The sequence below is a fragment of the Sceloporus occidentalis genome, unplaced genomic scaffold (assembly GCF_023333645.1).
Source record: "Sceloporus occidentalis isolate IW3139 unplaced genomic scaffold, rSceOcc1.0.p SCAF_6, whole genome shotgun sequence".
Taxonomy (NCBI): domain Eukaryota; kingdom Metazoa; phylum Chordata; class Lepidosauria; order Squamata; family Phrynosomatidae; genus Sceloporus; species Sceloporus occidentalis.
In genome coordinates, this window is record NW_028316986.1 from 62,566,629 (window position 1) to 62,582,336 (window position 15,708).

The 15,708-nt window shown below is 41.0% G+C and overlaps 1 protein-coding gene across 1 annotated transcript in view; it reads right to left on the reverse strand.

Moving 5' to 3' along the window:
• Positions 1–15,708, reverse strand: part of FMN2 (formin 2) — a 231,538-nt gene that overhangs the window by 31,440 nt on the left and 184,390 nt on the right. The window contains exon 15 of the mRNA XM_089529847.1: positions 2,890–2,941. Within this exon, the coding sequence (XP_089385973.1) occupies positions 2,890–2,941 (52 nt within the window). The remainder of the gene's footprint in view (positions 1–2,889; positions 2,942–15,708) is intronic.

A 15,708-nucleotide genomic window follows, 5' to 3' on the forward strand; every position in this document is an offset into this window, starting at 1 on the left:
CTCCTTTTAGTGCTCTGGAAAGATCATTATAGCAATGGCACCATGGCTATATGGTACTCTTTCGGTGCTACATCATATAGATGCAGTGCTGGAGGAGCGCCATGACTCTGTGCACCATGTGGAGTGGGCATGGCATCATGGAACCCTGAGGTGGAGTCAGAACATGCGTCATCTGTACGCGATGCTCTGACTCTGCCCCTAGGCCAGCCTTAATGGCTGGTTTGAACAGGGCCTACATTACTTCTCTTGGACCTCTCAGTGCTTTCAGTAGAATCAACCATAGAATCAGCCTGGTCTGCCTCACTGAGATGGGACTTGGAGACATTATTTTACCTTGACTTAGTTCCTTTCTAGTTTTCTAGGAGAGGCAAAAAAGTTATCTTAAAGGGACTAGCCAAGGCCTTGGAATAGATATCCAGCTAGTGTTGCATGGGGTTGCAGCCCCCCTGGAGAATCAGGTATGCACTGGAATTGAGCCCTGAACCTGTATGTCCAGCCTTCTGCAGTAGTCAGGAATCAATTTGGCTAGAGTTTAACTAGCAATAAAACTATTGCTTCAGCTACACCTGGAGATATCTGACACATGCCTTAATCGCATCCTATTTGGATTACTGTAATATGCTCTATGGGGGGCTGCCTTTGAAAAGTGCTCAAAAACTGCAACTGCCCTAAAGCGCTGCAACACTGTTGACTGCAGCTGGTTACCAGGATCACACAGCTTGCTCATTACAACAGCTGCATTAGCTACTGGTCTGTCTCTGTAGTGCTGGATATGACATATAAAACCCTGTACAGGCTAGTACAGGCTGCATCTTACTGCATGATACTTTTCAAACTCTAAATCCTTCAGGGGAGTCCATCCTCTCAGTTTTTCTACCTTCACAGAAACTTTTGGTGGGAACACAGAAGAAAAGCATCTTGATGGCTACTCCCAAGTTTTGTTGTCTTTATGTTGGCTGATGAAAACTTCCATTCCAACAGGCTTTTAGGAAGTGTGTTAAAAATTATAGTATGTTCTAGTATTGAATTTTGTCTTTTGGATTTTTAAGGCTCTGTTTTAAATTCTTTGAATTCTGTATATAGTTTGATCACATTTGTTAAAAATTACCTTTTATATTTTATTTCTTTGCATGTAATTTTGTCTATATTTATTTATTTATTTATTGTAAGTCACAGTAAATCCCAGTATTGAGGGGGAAAGCAATTATAACTAAAATATGATTGTCATTGTTTTTGTATTATTACTGTTATTATCAATTCATTTCATAGGCTATAAAGTATTACCAATCAGAGTTTGCGGATATCTATCATTTGAATTCTATTCAAGAATCTAAAAATTGTGGGACAGCAGAATCAAGGACAAAGAGAAGGGGGGGGGGAGGAAATACCATGTCCTGTAAACTGAGAAAAGAAAACAACTGTAGTTCTGGTAGTGATACCTGCCCAGGGATCAATTACAAAACGTCTGAATGAAATCACCACAGATAGAAACATAATAGTACAGTTAGAAAAAGTGATTGTAAGGACTATGTCTTCTCTTCCTGCTCCTTATGATCTCTTCACGAAGGATAGGAGGTATCTATGGCCCGGTACATACCTCCCTTTGTGGTGCCCTCATCATGTGTGAGGGTTGCCTGGGGGGCGGAGTGCCCACATGCCCCGCAACCCTCGCATGTGACCAGGGCATAACAATGGCTGTGTCCTGTATACATGGGTGCCACCATTGTTACGTAAGTGCCGCGTGGCATCCGCCACCACCACGGGTTCTTTTTCCGCCGGCAGGAAGCCATGTCATTTGGTGGCTGAGGCTTCCCTCTGGTGGAAAAATAGGTGCCAGCAGGCCACCCTTTTGGGGCGGTCTGTACCATGCCTATGTTTTAAAATGGCCAGAATCTTCCAATAGTGCATAGTTTCTAGAGCTTACAACTACCATTTTTTATGCCTCTCTCTAACAATTTGTAGGAGAGCATAGAGAAAACATATTATTTTCTCTTTATTCATTGTTCAGATTGGGCTACATTGGCAATAACTATGTAACACTTTATGGAACATGACAACTAAACCAGATTCAGTTCAAAGCCACTAGTGAGGCATTTGAAATCGATCACACATATTTGCAAAAAAAAAAAAAAAAAAAAAAAAAGAAAAAGAAAAAGAAAAAGAAAAAAAAAGACTAGCATTCAAAGTTATTTATAAAAGCATGTCCTATTGTGATTCCTAGAATATTACAAGCAATTCTGCAAAAGTGCAGTTAAAACTGGCAAACATATGTGTCATTTCCATTAGATATGGAAAATGTGAATTTTAAGAAAAAATATTTTCCATTGCTATTATAACCAGTCCTTCAAGTCAGCCACAATGTTAAGGAAATTGAGGGGAAAAAAGAGGACGAAACATGAAACTGAAAATTGTGCAAGAACAAATGAAAAGTCTTCAAAAACTCAGACCTTATTAATGCTTACATCAGTACTGAATTACACAGAGTTCAATGGCTTCATGGCAACGTTAACACATTAAAGAAATGTTTAATTACGCACATTATTAATACATTAACAATGTTTTTCCTCTTTCTTTTATATATAATGGGAGCTAAAAAATTCAGAACAAGAATTATGTGCATCTGTTTTTACTCTGTGGAAGAAGACTCACAATGTTATGCAAAGTCCTGGATGATTTATTTTACTTGTTTTTGGTGGTATTGGGTTAATTTCAGGACAAGCTTGAACTTTTCTAGGTTTAAGAGCCCACTGTTTAAGAGCAAAGGGTAGTCAGAAATCTCCAATAAACTGTGATTAAAAAATAATTTGCTCTTTAAGACCCCACTTGTTTCACAAAATAAGCTTTGATAATATTGATGGACAACATCCCTATTACACTTATTCAACTCACCTTTTATGTGTCTCTGCTAGGGATTTCTCTTCCATTTCATGATCAATTTTAGCTGAACAATAAAACAGAAAATAAAGTTATACACAAAAATGCATGTGTCTTTTACTACTTTAAGAAGTAATGTTCTCATTGTAACTATTTCTGGAAAAGAACTGTATGCTGATTTTTAGATGAGCACCAAAATTGTGCATTTAGGCTTTACCTGAAAATTATAACACACACTAACGGTCACTTCAAAAAGAGGTTTACTACAGATTAAATGTCTTTACCATGAAAAACAAATGAATTTACAGGAGGTGAGCACTTTCACCAAAACAGTAAGTTAGGCAAATCTCCGAATCAGATGTAAAGAACATTTTCAAAGCAAATACATTTTATCAAACACTTTGGGAGCTTCCTTGCCCAAGACATTATGCTTCATTCTTCTCGTGTCTCTCTAAATGTTACTCAAAACATTTGTTCAACACAAGGACAGGGAAGCACCTAGCCCCACCCATTTCCTATTTGAGCACAATCCCTGATTTTCCAGAATTCTTGCTAATATGGGGGATTCCACCTAAACATTGGGAATAAATTCCTGACAAAGAGCTGTTTGATAGTGAAACACACTGCCTTGGAGAGTGGTGGTCTCTCCTTCTTTGGAGGTTTTTAAACAGAGGCTGGATGACCATCTGTCAGGAGTGCTTTGACTGTGTATACCTGTATGGCAGAGGATTGGAACCAATTGGCCCTTGAAGTCTCTTCCAGCATTATGATTCTATGATTCTATGCCATGAGAACAGTGAAGGGATGATGGAGAGTGCCCTCATGCTTATACAATGTATGCTGAGAATAGGTCAGAATGAGTTATCTGTTTCTACTATGTATACATCTGTCCATATCAGAGATGAGCGAAGTGCAGCCTATGGGCTGCATATGGCCCCCAGGGTCTTCCCAGGGGTAAAAAATTTTTTTGCCCCTAAATGCACTTTAGGAGTGTGTGGAGAGCATTTCTACCATATTTGTAGGTATCCAAAGCCTCTTGTGGATTCAAAACAATTTTTGCATCCAATTAAGCCCAAGCGAAGGCTTTTGAAATAGGATGGGAAGAGGAAATGACTTTTACTCATTTTGTGTTGTTAAAAAAAGAAACTTCGGGATGCCCCCGAAACATTCTGAAAATGCCCCCAGAAGTCATTTGAGGGCAAAACTGATTTTTAAAAAATTATTGCCTTTTTGGCAGGAGCAGCTGTAAATAGACGGGTGTGGCCCTCCATGTCTACTAGGTGACTAAAGCAGACCACTAAGCCTTCCACAGTTTCATCCCTCTCATTTATATCAATATCAATATATAGAATTTCAAGAATGGTGGATGTGTGTGAATTTTTTATAGTCATACGATTGGATGAACTGAATGAAAGTGTTTTGATTACACCCACCGTAAAGAAATGTGAATTCTTACTTGTTGCAATAATCAATGCAGTAGAAGTAGGGGGAAAATCACTAGAATATCACAACTTCCAGAGAATTCACCAAAAGTGGTTTTTTTATTGGATGTTGGTGTTTTGAAAATGTGGCAGTTATGCAGTTTGTTGTGTTTTCAGTGAATTCACTGTTTCTCACCCTTGAAGAAAAAAATACATATATTGTGGCTATTTTGCATTGTATTAATGGGTATTCCATATTCTTTTGATATCTGCTTTCCTAAACTGAACTCATTTAGAGCAATATGCAAAGGGATCTTGTAGCACCTCTGAGATTGTGCAAAAGACCTAATATGCTATAATCTCATTTGTGATCAGTACAAATGTGATCTTGATCAAATCTGCATGCACAATAAAAACTCTGTTTTGACATAGTTGTAGCACTTCCAGTTTGTTCTAGCTGGCCAGCTAGCCACCAGCCAAACATTTACAACAGCATGTGAGTGCATAACAACAGACCCATCTAATCCCAAAAGAAATCCTCAACTTCCAGAGGAAACCCAGCCAGTGGGAGCTTACAGCAGGTTCCTTCTAGGGTTCTGAAGTTAATAGGCTTTTACCTGTTCTCAGTACTTTCTATAAAACAAACATTTTATTATATATGGTGATCTTGAATGGAATCTTTTATAAATGTTATTTTCTTGAAAAGATCTACACATTGCCCCAAGAAAATTTCTTGCAAGTTTTTGGAGCCACTTTCCTTCCGCCTAACATGTTTCTGTGGTCTGATATATTCTCACGGTGTAGTTTTTGATTTTCTCAATTAAAAAATAATCAGTCGCAGAAATTCATCACTGGAAAACATTTTGGGTGAAGACTTGTTACTGTTGACCATAGGTATGCCTAATATCTGGAATGGAGATTATGAAGCAGGGAAGAGAGAAGGAATCAAATTAAATTTTGTGCTAAAAACAACTCATAAGAAGAATGCAACAATAACAACAAAAAACCAGTCCAGCTTGTGCAATGCACAGAAATGAGAGATGTTTTGGGGTCCATACGGATGCTTCCTTCTACACAGTTCCTTCACACTTAGAATTAATGAAGTGGGGGACATTTTCCTCCTTAACTAGTGCAACTTTTTTTGCCAATGCAGGCACAACATGTGATGACACTGACTCCAATGCTTTCATGTCACTTGCATTTTAGTGATGACATATGTTAAATTCACTGAAGACAACTCTGAGAATTAGGTATGAGAGCAGGTGAAACAAAAAAATGAACTTCATAGCCATTTATTTAAAAAAACCCACTGAAATGTAAAATTAAAATGAATTATGATTGGAGTGGAGTAGAACACAACAAAGTGAAGTCATCTGATAACTTTTTTCTGAAGTGTAGCTGCAATTTATCTTAGATTAAATATTTCTCAATTAAAAATGTTAAATTGTACTCTTATATATAATATGCAGCTGTCTCCAATCAGCTTATGTACATTGCTAAATGTCTGTGATTGCTTAGTCATTTACTGGTGCAGAATGGAGAGTTAGAATATACTGCACAAAACAAAGCCATCCGCAAATTCTCTGCCAGGATCACCTTGTTCCAATTGGATCATTTGAACAGGCTGCAAACCTTTACCATTTTGCCTGCTTAAGTGGTTTATAAAATCTTACACTTCCAGTGTGTAACCATTAAAAGTGGGACAGATGCTGCCCAAATTATTTTCTGAGAGTACTAAAATGTTACATTACAAAACTGTCATCCAGGCAGAACAGACCAAACTATTAAAATGTTCTTTTATAGAAAGAGAGATCCACACCCTGTGGGGACCTTCTGGAGCAGTCAGGAGATAAGCGGGAGGCTAAGAAAGAGAACACATGACAGAAATGTCCATGGCATGAGTCAAACACCAGTGGCATAACACTGGATATGGAACATGATGCTAAAGACGATATCAGAATTCCAAATTAATGGTCAATGATTACTCACAAACACATAGAAACAAATGACTGAACACATGCAAAGCACTATCATGAGGCAGCCAAGATAGTGGAGTATTAGAGTAAGTTGCCTGGGAGGCCACCGCTACAAGAAAAACAGGAGCCAGCAATATGGAGGAAAGGCCACAACTTTATTAAGCAACCAGCTAGCAAAGTAGGGTTGGCCCAAAGCATGAGGTCTGAATCTGGATCATCATACACCCCGCTGTTGTATGATGAACCGTAATACCTGGTAACGGCCAGGCTTCGGGATGGCCTAGGGGCTAAGGGAACGCCATATATCCGTCCATGCAACCATCCGATCGCATGTATTTAATCAAGCCCCTAGTCACCAGGAGACGCTGTCATGCTGTGGCCCCCGCAATGGCCACAATGCATGCCCTCAGTGCTCCCGTGTCCCAAAGGAACTCCCGAACCAATGCTATGCAGCCCTGGAAACCACGCCCACCAGATCTACGACCTATGCTGCCACCCCTGAAGTTGTGACATGAAAAAACACGCACCCAAGGGAGGGTGGGTGGGTGGGTGAGCCAAGCAGCAGATGGCATCGAGCAGCAGATGGCACCGAGCAGCAACGGCAGTGAGCAGCAAATGGCACCAAGAAGCAGATGGCACTGAGCAGCAATAGCAGCGAGCAGCAAAATGGCTCCAAGCAGGAAGCCACGTGGCCTTAAATAAGCCAGTATGTGGGAGGAGCCAGGAGGGAAGTCGCCCCGTCCCCAAGGCCAGTCGACGAATCGGCCGCCCTGGAGGTCCCCAGGAGACCATAGAGAGGGACCCCATGCCTCCTGGAGAGGCCTCGGGAGGTGGATGTCCCTCCCATTTCCACTCTGGCCACCAACCCCAGGCCTGAGCACCCCAGCAAGGCACACTGGGGTGCGACCAAGCCCATTTGCAGCCTTGCAGCAGCAAAGCTCCCGGCGGCAACACGGCCTGCCCGATGAATCGGGCGGCCGCATTTTGCCTGGGAGGCTGCCACTACAAGAAAAGCAGGAGCCAGCAATATGGAGGAAAGGCCACAACTCATCATACAACCCGCTGTTACCTGGTAACGGCCAGGCTTCGGGATGGCCTAGGAGCTAAGGGAACGCCATATATCCATCCATGCAACCATCCGATTGCATGTATTTAATCAAGCCCCTAGTCACCAGGAGAGGCTGTCACGCTGTGGCCCCCGCAATGGCCACAACGCATGCCCCCAGCACTCCTGTGTCCCAAAGGGACTCCCGAACCAGTGCTATGCAGCCCTGGAAACCACGCCCACCAGATCCACAACCTATGCTGCCGCCACAAAAGGCCGTTCCGCAGGAACGCCTTCCGCCAACCCTACCACCCCAAGCACAGAAGTCCAACACCAGAGTCCAAGGGCAGGCAGCACAGCCAGTGAATTCCCTTGACCTGTACCAGCCCATCAAGGCTGAATCTGCGATATTCCAGATAGCAACTAAGCAGTTGTCAGACCATTTTGAATGTCCTCCACATGTTCAGGAGGAAAGCCCAAATGCCAAATAGCCATCAGTAGCACAGATACATCTGGAATCACGGCAACAGGTATCTATCACAGCAGAAAATCCAAGATCCGACAATTGGCAGGCAAAACCGATCCAGGCCAAACAGCAATAACAAGCAATTGCTAAGGGGAGGAGCGCATGTGGGTGGAAAGCAGATAAAGCAAATGGAAAGTGAAAGCAGGACATCAGCAAATTAACTAAGGCCCCCAGATCTTTTGGCATCAGAGTTGGCTGATCCATTCCAAATGCCAGCAGTTGATTGGGCAGAGCATCCAGATCGGAGGGCCTGCTGGGAAGCCTGCCCAAAAAGACTCAAGCTTGTAGCTCTGGGCCCCACAACAAACTCCAACTCCCAGAATAAAATAGCCTGAGCCAGGAAAGAGTCCAGCCCAAAGATTTGGGCCCCCAGAAAACCCGACTCACAAAATTCCATAGCCAGCAAGGAAAAAGCCAAGCCATAAGCTCTGGGCTCCACCACAAACGCTAACTCCCATAATTCCATAGCCAACCAGAAAGGAGTCATGCCTGAGCTGTGGGCCCCCACCAACTCTAAATCCCAGAAATCCATAGTCAGCCATAAAGAGTCAAGCTTTGAGCTCTGGGCACCACAACAAATTCAAACTCCAGAATTCCATAGACAACAGCCAGGAAAGAGTCAAGTCTTGCCCTCTTGGCCCACAACAAATTCCAACTCCCAGAATCGCATGGCCTGCACCAGGAAAAGAGTCCAGCTTGAGCTCTGGGCCCCACAACAAACTCCAGCTACCAGAATTCCATACCCAGCCAGAAAGAGTAAAGCTTTTGTTCTGTGCTCCACAACAAACTCCAATTCTAAGAATTCCATAGCCAACAGCCTGGAAAGAGTCAAGCCTGGCATTCTGGGCCCCACAACAACAAACTTCAACGCCCAGAATTCCAAAGCCAGCCAGAAAGAGACAAGCATTGAGCTCTGGGCTCCACAACAAACTCCAACTCCCAAAATTCCATAGCCTGCAGCCAGGAAAGAATCAAGCCCAGAGCTCTGGGCCCCACAACAAATTCCAACTCCCAGAATTCCATAGCCAGCCAGAAAGAGTCAAGCCAAGTGCTCTGGGCCCCCAACAAACTCCAACTCTCAAAATAGCATGACCTGAGCCAGGAAAAGAGTCCAGCCTGAGCTCTGGGCTGCACAACAAACTTCAAATCCCAGAATTCCAAAGCCAGCCAGAAAGAGTCAAACATTGAGCTCTGGGCTCCACCACAAACTCCAACTTACAGTATTCCATAGCCTACAGCCAGGAGAGTCAAGCCCAGAGCTCTGGGCCCCACAACAAACTCCAACTCCCAGAATTCCATAGTCAGCCAGAAAAAGTCAAGTCTGGGACCCCAACAAACTCCAACTCCCAGAATTGGAAGGCCTGACCCAGGAAAAGGGGCCCAGCCTGAGCTCTGGGCCCCACAACAAACTCCAACTCCCAGAATTCCATAGCCTAAAGCCAGGAAAAGAGTCAAGCCTTGAGCTCTAGATCCAAGCAGCAGATGGCACCGAGCAGCAGATGGCACCAAGCAGCAACAGCAGCGAGCAGCAAATGGCACCGAGCAGCAATAGCAGCGAGCAGCAAAATGGCTCCAAGCAAGAAGCCACGCGGCCTTAAATAAGCTAGTATGTGGGAGGAGCCAGGAGAGAAGTCGCCCCGCCCCCAAGGCCAATCGACGAATTAGCCGCCCTGGAGGTCCTGGGGAGACCATAGAGAGGGACCCCACGCCTCCCGGAGAGGCATCGGGAGGCGGATGTCCCTCTGATTTCCACCCTGGCCACCAATCCCAGGCCTGAGCATCCCAGCAAGGAACACTGGGGCGCAACCAAGCCCATTTGCAGCCTTGCAGTGGCAAAGCTCCCGGCGGCAACACGGCCTGCCCGATGAATCGAGCAGCCACATTTTTTCCCCTCCCCTTGTTCTTTCATGTTCAGTTGACACAATTCCAAAGGCTTTTTTATCCCAGAACATAGGCCCCAGATCTAATTTTTAAATCTTCAACATCACACTGTTAATTTTATTTTTTTAAAGACTTATTGATAAGGTTAAAAAACCAAAAGAGATGAAGATGACTAAAAATAGTAACTACAGCATGGAATTTGAGGCATGTTCTGTAAAAAGACAGTAACAGGAAAAAGCCAAATAATATCTTTAATATCCTGTTTAATATCTTTACATTTAATATCTTTAATATCCTGTTGCCCTGAGATTATTGGATATAGGGTGGACTATAAATATTTTAATAAATAAATACTAAGAAGTATTTAGTTGTATCATCATAATGAAGCTGTTCACATCATATGCGATACAATAGTGAAATACTGAGGGAATTTTGAAACAAAGTAAGCCCTGGCGGTGCAGTGGTTAAATGCTGATACTACAATGATACTCATTGCTACAATGAATATCCATCTTGTTGGGAGCAATTAGTTTACACATTGTAAATTTTTAGGGAGTGCTTATGTGCACTGATAAGTGGTCTAGGAATGTACGTGCTACTGCTATTGCTACTTGATGTAGTGTTTCTCACAGGCCAAAGACAGCTTTTAAAAATGTCATCAAATTTACAGAGCTAAAAAGTTCACAGGAGCATTTTCAGTGGTGGCAGATGAACAGAGGAAGTTTATAATGTCCCTGCCTCATGCCCATGTGTCTTTGAAATATGCATTGAAAATCCTTCCAAATAGCTAGGGAAGTGATGCTGGAGGTTGCAAGGGAAGAGGAGTTGGTAAAAAAACACCCTTCTCTTCCCTGCTCCACATAAGTCAAGAGAACACAGAAGCAAACTTTGGGTCCAATATATTGTCAGGCACCTGCAGATAAATATATATATAGTTTAGACCTAGAAATGACCCAGATTTGCTGGGGAAAAACTTTTGTGGACAATTCAAATTACTGATCAATAAATGAAGCCACAGGGAACAGTTCATCAATTAATTTCATTGTCAAAGTCACTGGATTTTACCTTTAGTAAAATAATAATGTTGGAAAGCATAAGGTGGAACAATATATAATTGAAGCACTTATATAGAAATAGAAAAATTCTGGAAAAAGTATTACTAGCATGTAAAAAAAGAGGGTGGGACAACCACAGTATCTGTACCAAGATTAATTTAGATTATAGCATGAATCTACATACATTCCAGACAAGGAACTGATTCCATTTTGAGTTACAACATCAAAAATGGAAGTTACTATAGGATGAAAAGGGGCTCTCCTCAGCCAGCCTAAAAAAGCTTGGTACTGGAAAGTGCTAAGACTTGTCGGGGTAAGGATACCATTTTAACAATGGAAAAGCTGACAAATCAAATGTAATGAGAAGGAGGGTAAACAAGGTGACTTCCTTTCTTAAAACATGTCGAAGCCAAGACTATGGAAGCCAAGCCATGAATAGAATATAAAGTACTCTAGCCTCTGATTATGATGAAACCAAATATTTCATTAATGTTTTTAATTAGCACAGCAACATTACTGAAGAACTGTTTGTTAATGGTTCAATCAGCAAAAACAGGCTGAGAACTTGTAAAATGTTCAGAAATTATTAACAGATTCTTTATTGCTTTGCTTAAGCATGGAAAAGTTAAGTAAAATTAAATAACAGCAATTCCCACTGCAATTCTACAAAAAAAACCATAGCTAGCTACCTAGCTACCAGCTAGCTAGATATAAAGGTATAAAATGAGGGTGGGAAATCCATGGCCTGTCAGGTGCTGTTGGGCTGTGACACTCATAATCCTTAAACACTGGCCATACTAACTGAGGATAATGGTGATTAGTGTCCAACAACTTCTGGAAGGTCCACAGGTCCCCCCCCCCCCCCATTGCAATGGAACACTGATTGCCATTACACTTCTGGTGAACCGATGACTCATTTGTTAACAAGAGAAGCTGCAGTGCTGCATGCCTGCAGATCTTTTTCACAGTTCCATTTAAAAAAAGTATGGTCAGATAAAGTCTTCACGGTGGAAGTAAACTGAGCTATACTAGCATGAATCACAGGCAAAAAAGAGATTATAGCCAACATGACTGGAACTTAACACAGAGGCACTTATAAAGGAAAAAGTCAACACTGAGCTAGCTGGTAACTAAGTTCTGGATGCACTTCTATGTCAATGCTTGATCAAGGATGATAAATATTTCATCCTCTATAAACTGTAGACTGTGAAAGCAGGCCAAAATGTCTGGAGAACTAAGGATTCTTCAACCTGGATTATTTAAGAGAGCAAAGGGCCATTGGCTAACAATTGCTCTGATATCAAAAGATATCTGAAGAATTGGCAAACCTTGATTTTACTCCTGCCTTTATGCTGCTGGCGTTGCTTAAGAAATCAAGAAGAAGCATACTTCATTCTCTCAATCATGTCTATAGTGTTTGCATTGTCTGTCTACTAGTCCAAAAGACAGAAATGCTAGCTTCTAAGTTTATGAAAGTTTAAGGTTTCTGGGAGAAAGTGACAGTGGGAGATACATTTGGGACCTATGAAACATTTGAGATCTTGGTGCCTGGGTGCAAGAACAAACTTCAGATAGGTCCTGGCAGTAGGTTACTTACTTGCCATGAATTGGGAGTCTCCAAGGCTACAGGGAGAAAAAAAATTGCTGCAGGGAATCAAAAGCTGTTTGAAACTGTGTCCTCAAATTTCTCTTTTAGCATTATTCTTAGTTTCACTCTTGATCCAGTGATAGCTGCTTGTTATTACTGTTTCAGGCCACTGTCTATCCTGAAGCCTTCTCAGTAATTCAAGCCATTTCAGCTGAATCACAGCCAAAATACTGTAAAAGGCAACAGCAAACAACAACAACAACAACAACAACAAAACCCTTAATCTCCTATTCACTCTTAAGGGAATATAACAACTTCTCAGTATAATTGAATATAGATCACATTTGAGAAATCCAAGATGGAAGATGACAAGAATCTTTTCATCTGCTTGCCTACATTCTGAAGCTTGTTTTGTATGTCCACAATGCCTTTTTTAAATACTGCACAATATTGGCATTTACACTCTACATTTTTCATTTAGAGTCTAATGGAGATATTTCCCCAATTTCCGAAGACTCCACTTATGAATCACTTCCAAGTGTTGCCACGTTTCCTCATGTGTCAAAATCAGTGCCTTTGACATGACTCATGGCAAATTGCAGAGGGAAGGTGAGCAACATGAACAATTCAGGATCAGAGTGGGATCTCAACAGCAATGATATGTAATGCTGATTATCAAGGGTATCCTCGTGCTTACAGGGTACAAAACTGGAGCCTTTGAAGTCTGTCATATATTTCCTATTCCCATTCTGCCAGCATCATTTGGCCATAGAAGGAAATACAGACAATTATTCATGTCAGATGCACAATCCAGATGAATGAAATCAAAATCTCCCATTACACTTGCCTTGTGGAGAAATGGCACTGCTGGATGATACCATTTGAGTTTGTTTTTTTTTTTTTAAAAAAAAAAACCTTTCTCAATGGCCCTGAAAAAAACATTTTGGTTGTCCTTTAATATGAATTAGTCAATTAAAAGCAGATTTTTCTGCATACTTGGAAATATGCACACACACACACACACAAAGGGAATGTGCATAATTGACCAAGACAAAATGTACAAGCATGATCAGATCTTTGTTTTGTTGCTATCGGGGTAATGCCAATGAGGTGTGATGTCAGAATCCTTAGATTGTTTAGGTAGTTATGATCTAATAGGAAAGGTCCAAGAGCACTGAAGTATTGTTTTTTATATTCTTAATTTACCAATTTATGACGTAGTGTTTGGAATCACTTTTTATTTTGAATGTGGGTTGAAGACAGATAAGAGTACCACAATTCCTGTGTGCAGGTTGTCAAAATGACTTCCCCCTCAGACTGTACACTTGAAACACCTTGTGAAGCACACCAGATTTGAAGCCTAGCCCCACCAGTTTATGAATTTGTTTTGATTCTGATAACATAAGGAGTCGAATCATCAATAACTAACAGAACTCTTACATTTGTATGGGACTGTTTTTGATATTCCTTGCTCTTCTAGCAAGCATGAACAAATGCTTATTGAGTAAAATCTAGTCAGATACCATAGATCTCATATTGTAATTCAAACACCTAATAAAATATACATTTAAAATTACCATAACAAATACTTGTCAAATCTAAATAGTTACTATTATAATGAAATTATTTAATGCTTTGATAGATAACAATGTATATTGTAGATTTTCTACTTCTATTCATTCCTTACTCATTCTTCTGTACAGAAATGGATATTGATTTCCAAACAGAATTGCCAAAATATTACTGATGTATCAACCAATGTGTCTGTTAGTAGGTAGGTGTTTAAAAATCCTCCCCATGTTACTTATGTTTCTTTATTGCATTTCTAACATATCTAATCTTGGCAGAACATATATTTATCAGTCACATATATCTGAGCATGTTAAAGTTGAATCTCATAAGGCAATGAAGAAAATTCCCAAAATCAATGTGGAACAAGGGCACATGTCCTCTGCTCCCTGCCAAGAAGAGAAAAACACTCTGAAATTGTATAGCTTTCAAAGGCAGCAAACAAGTCAACTTAGGGGGTAGCAAAAAGTGGGTTCTTTCTACGCCATGGTGGCGGCGTAACAAGTGCAGCACTGGCACACTCATTATGCAAGTGCTGTGCGGTGCCATGTGGATGCCACACGGCTCTTGCATAACAATGGCGGTGCCCATGTGTACAGGGCACTGCCATTTTGATGCCCCCATCACGTGCAAGGGTTGCAGGGCATCTGGAAGGGCTGCCCCGAGGCACCCCTCGCACTTGACAAGGGTGTCCTTTCGGGCCTTTGTTCCTAATGTATTGGAAAATATTTAATGTCGAGATTATTTTTACACATTTACTTCTAGCTGTATAAATAGGGAGAGATCCTGCAGGAATGTAAAGAGTGATGCAGAAAATCCACTTTCAAAGAAAAGTTCAGATATGCAAATAAACAGCTTGACTAAGAAAATGAAAGAAATATTTAATCCATGAACTACATATTGCATACTGAAACACAGTTTACTCAGACAATGTTAATTGCAAGGAACTGAAGTTCAGAAAATGTTTGAATTCCATCTTATTTTTCCCAGAACACATCCTATATAAACATACAAATCATCAGAGGTGTCAAAAATTACCCTTCTTTTCCTCCTAAATTATCTTTGTGTGTGCCATCTAGCTGAAACATCTCATTGATTATGGCTACATAAACAACAAAAGCTTTTAGAAAAACTATTGAGATCAAAAGGCTGTCAAAAACTAAGCAGGAAAGAGCAATACTGCATGAACTCTTTCAAGTGTGAATTAATTTCAGTTAAATAAAAACAAAAAAAGATTTTATATTGCCTTTCAGAACTGAACCAAAGAGTTCCAACCCCTCTCCTCTCTCACACACACACATCCTTCTCTTCTGTGCTAAATTTTGTCCTATAGTAAAAAAAAATGTATGCTCAGCTCTCTAGTTTTCTTGTAAGGCAGTGGAGATGAAAGTAGTGTATAATCCTTCCCTCTGCTAATTCATTGTTCATTGTCCCACTACTGCATGGTAACTTGATTTTTTTCTCCTTTCCCAACCAAGCTCTGAAGTAATTCCAGCTGGGAAAATCAGCCAAGAGGGTATTTGTAGAGGAGAATCATAGAATGACTGGTAAGCTCACTTACCTATAATTCACTCTTAAAGGGAGGAGTAGGGGTCACACTTTCTCCAGGAACTGTTGAACTGAAACTCCCAAAATTTCTCATCATAAACTATGTTAATTCAAAACTATGGGAGTTGATTCCTATTCCTGCTGTGAGGGTTCATGTACACATATTCACACTATCTTGACAAAAAGTGGTTGGGAATATTCCTTCATCACAATTTCTCCACTTCA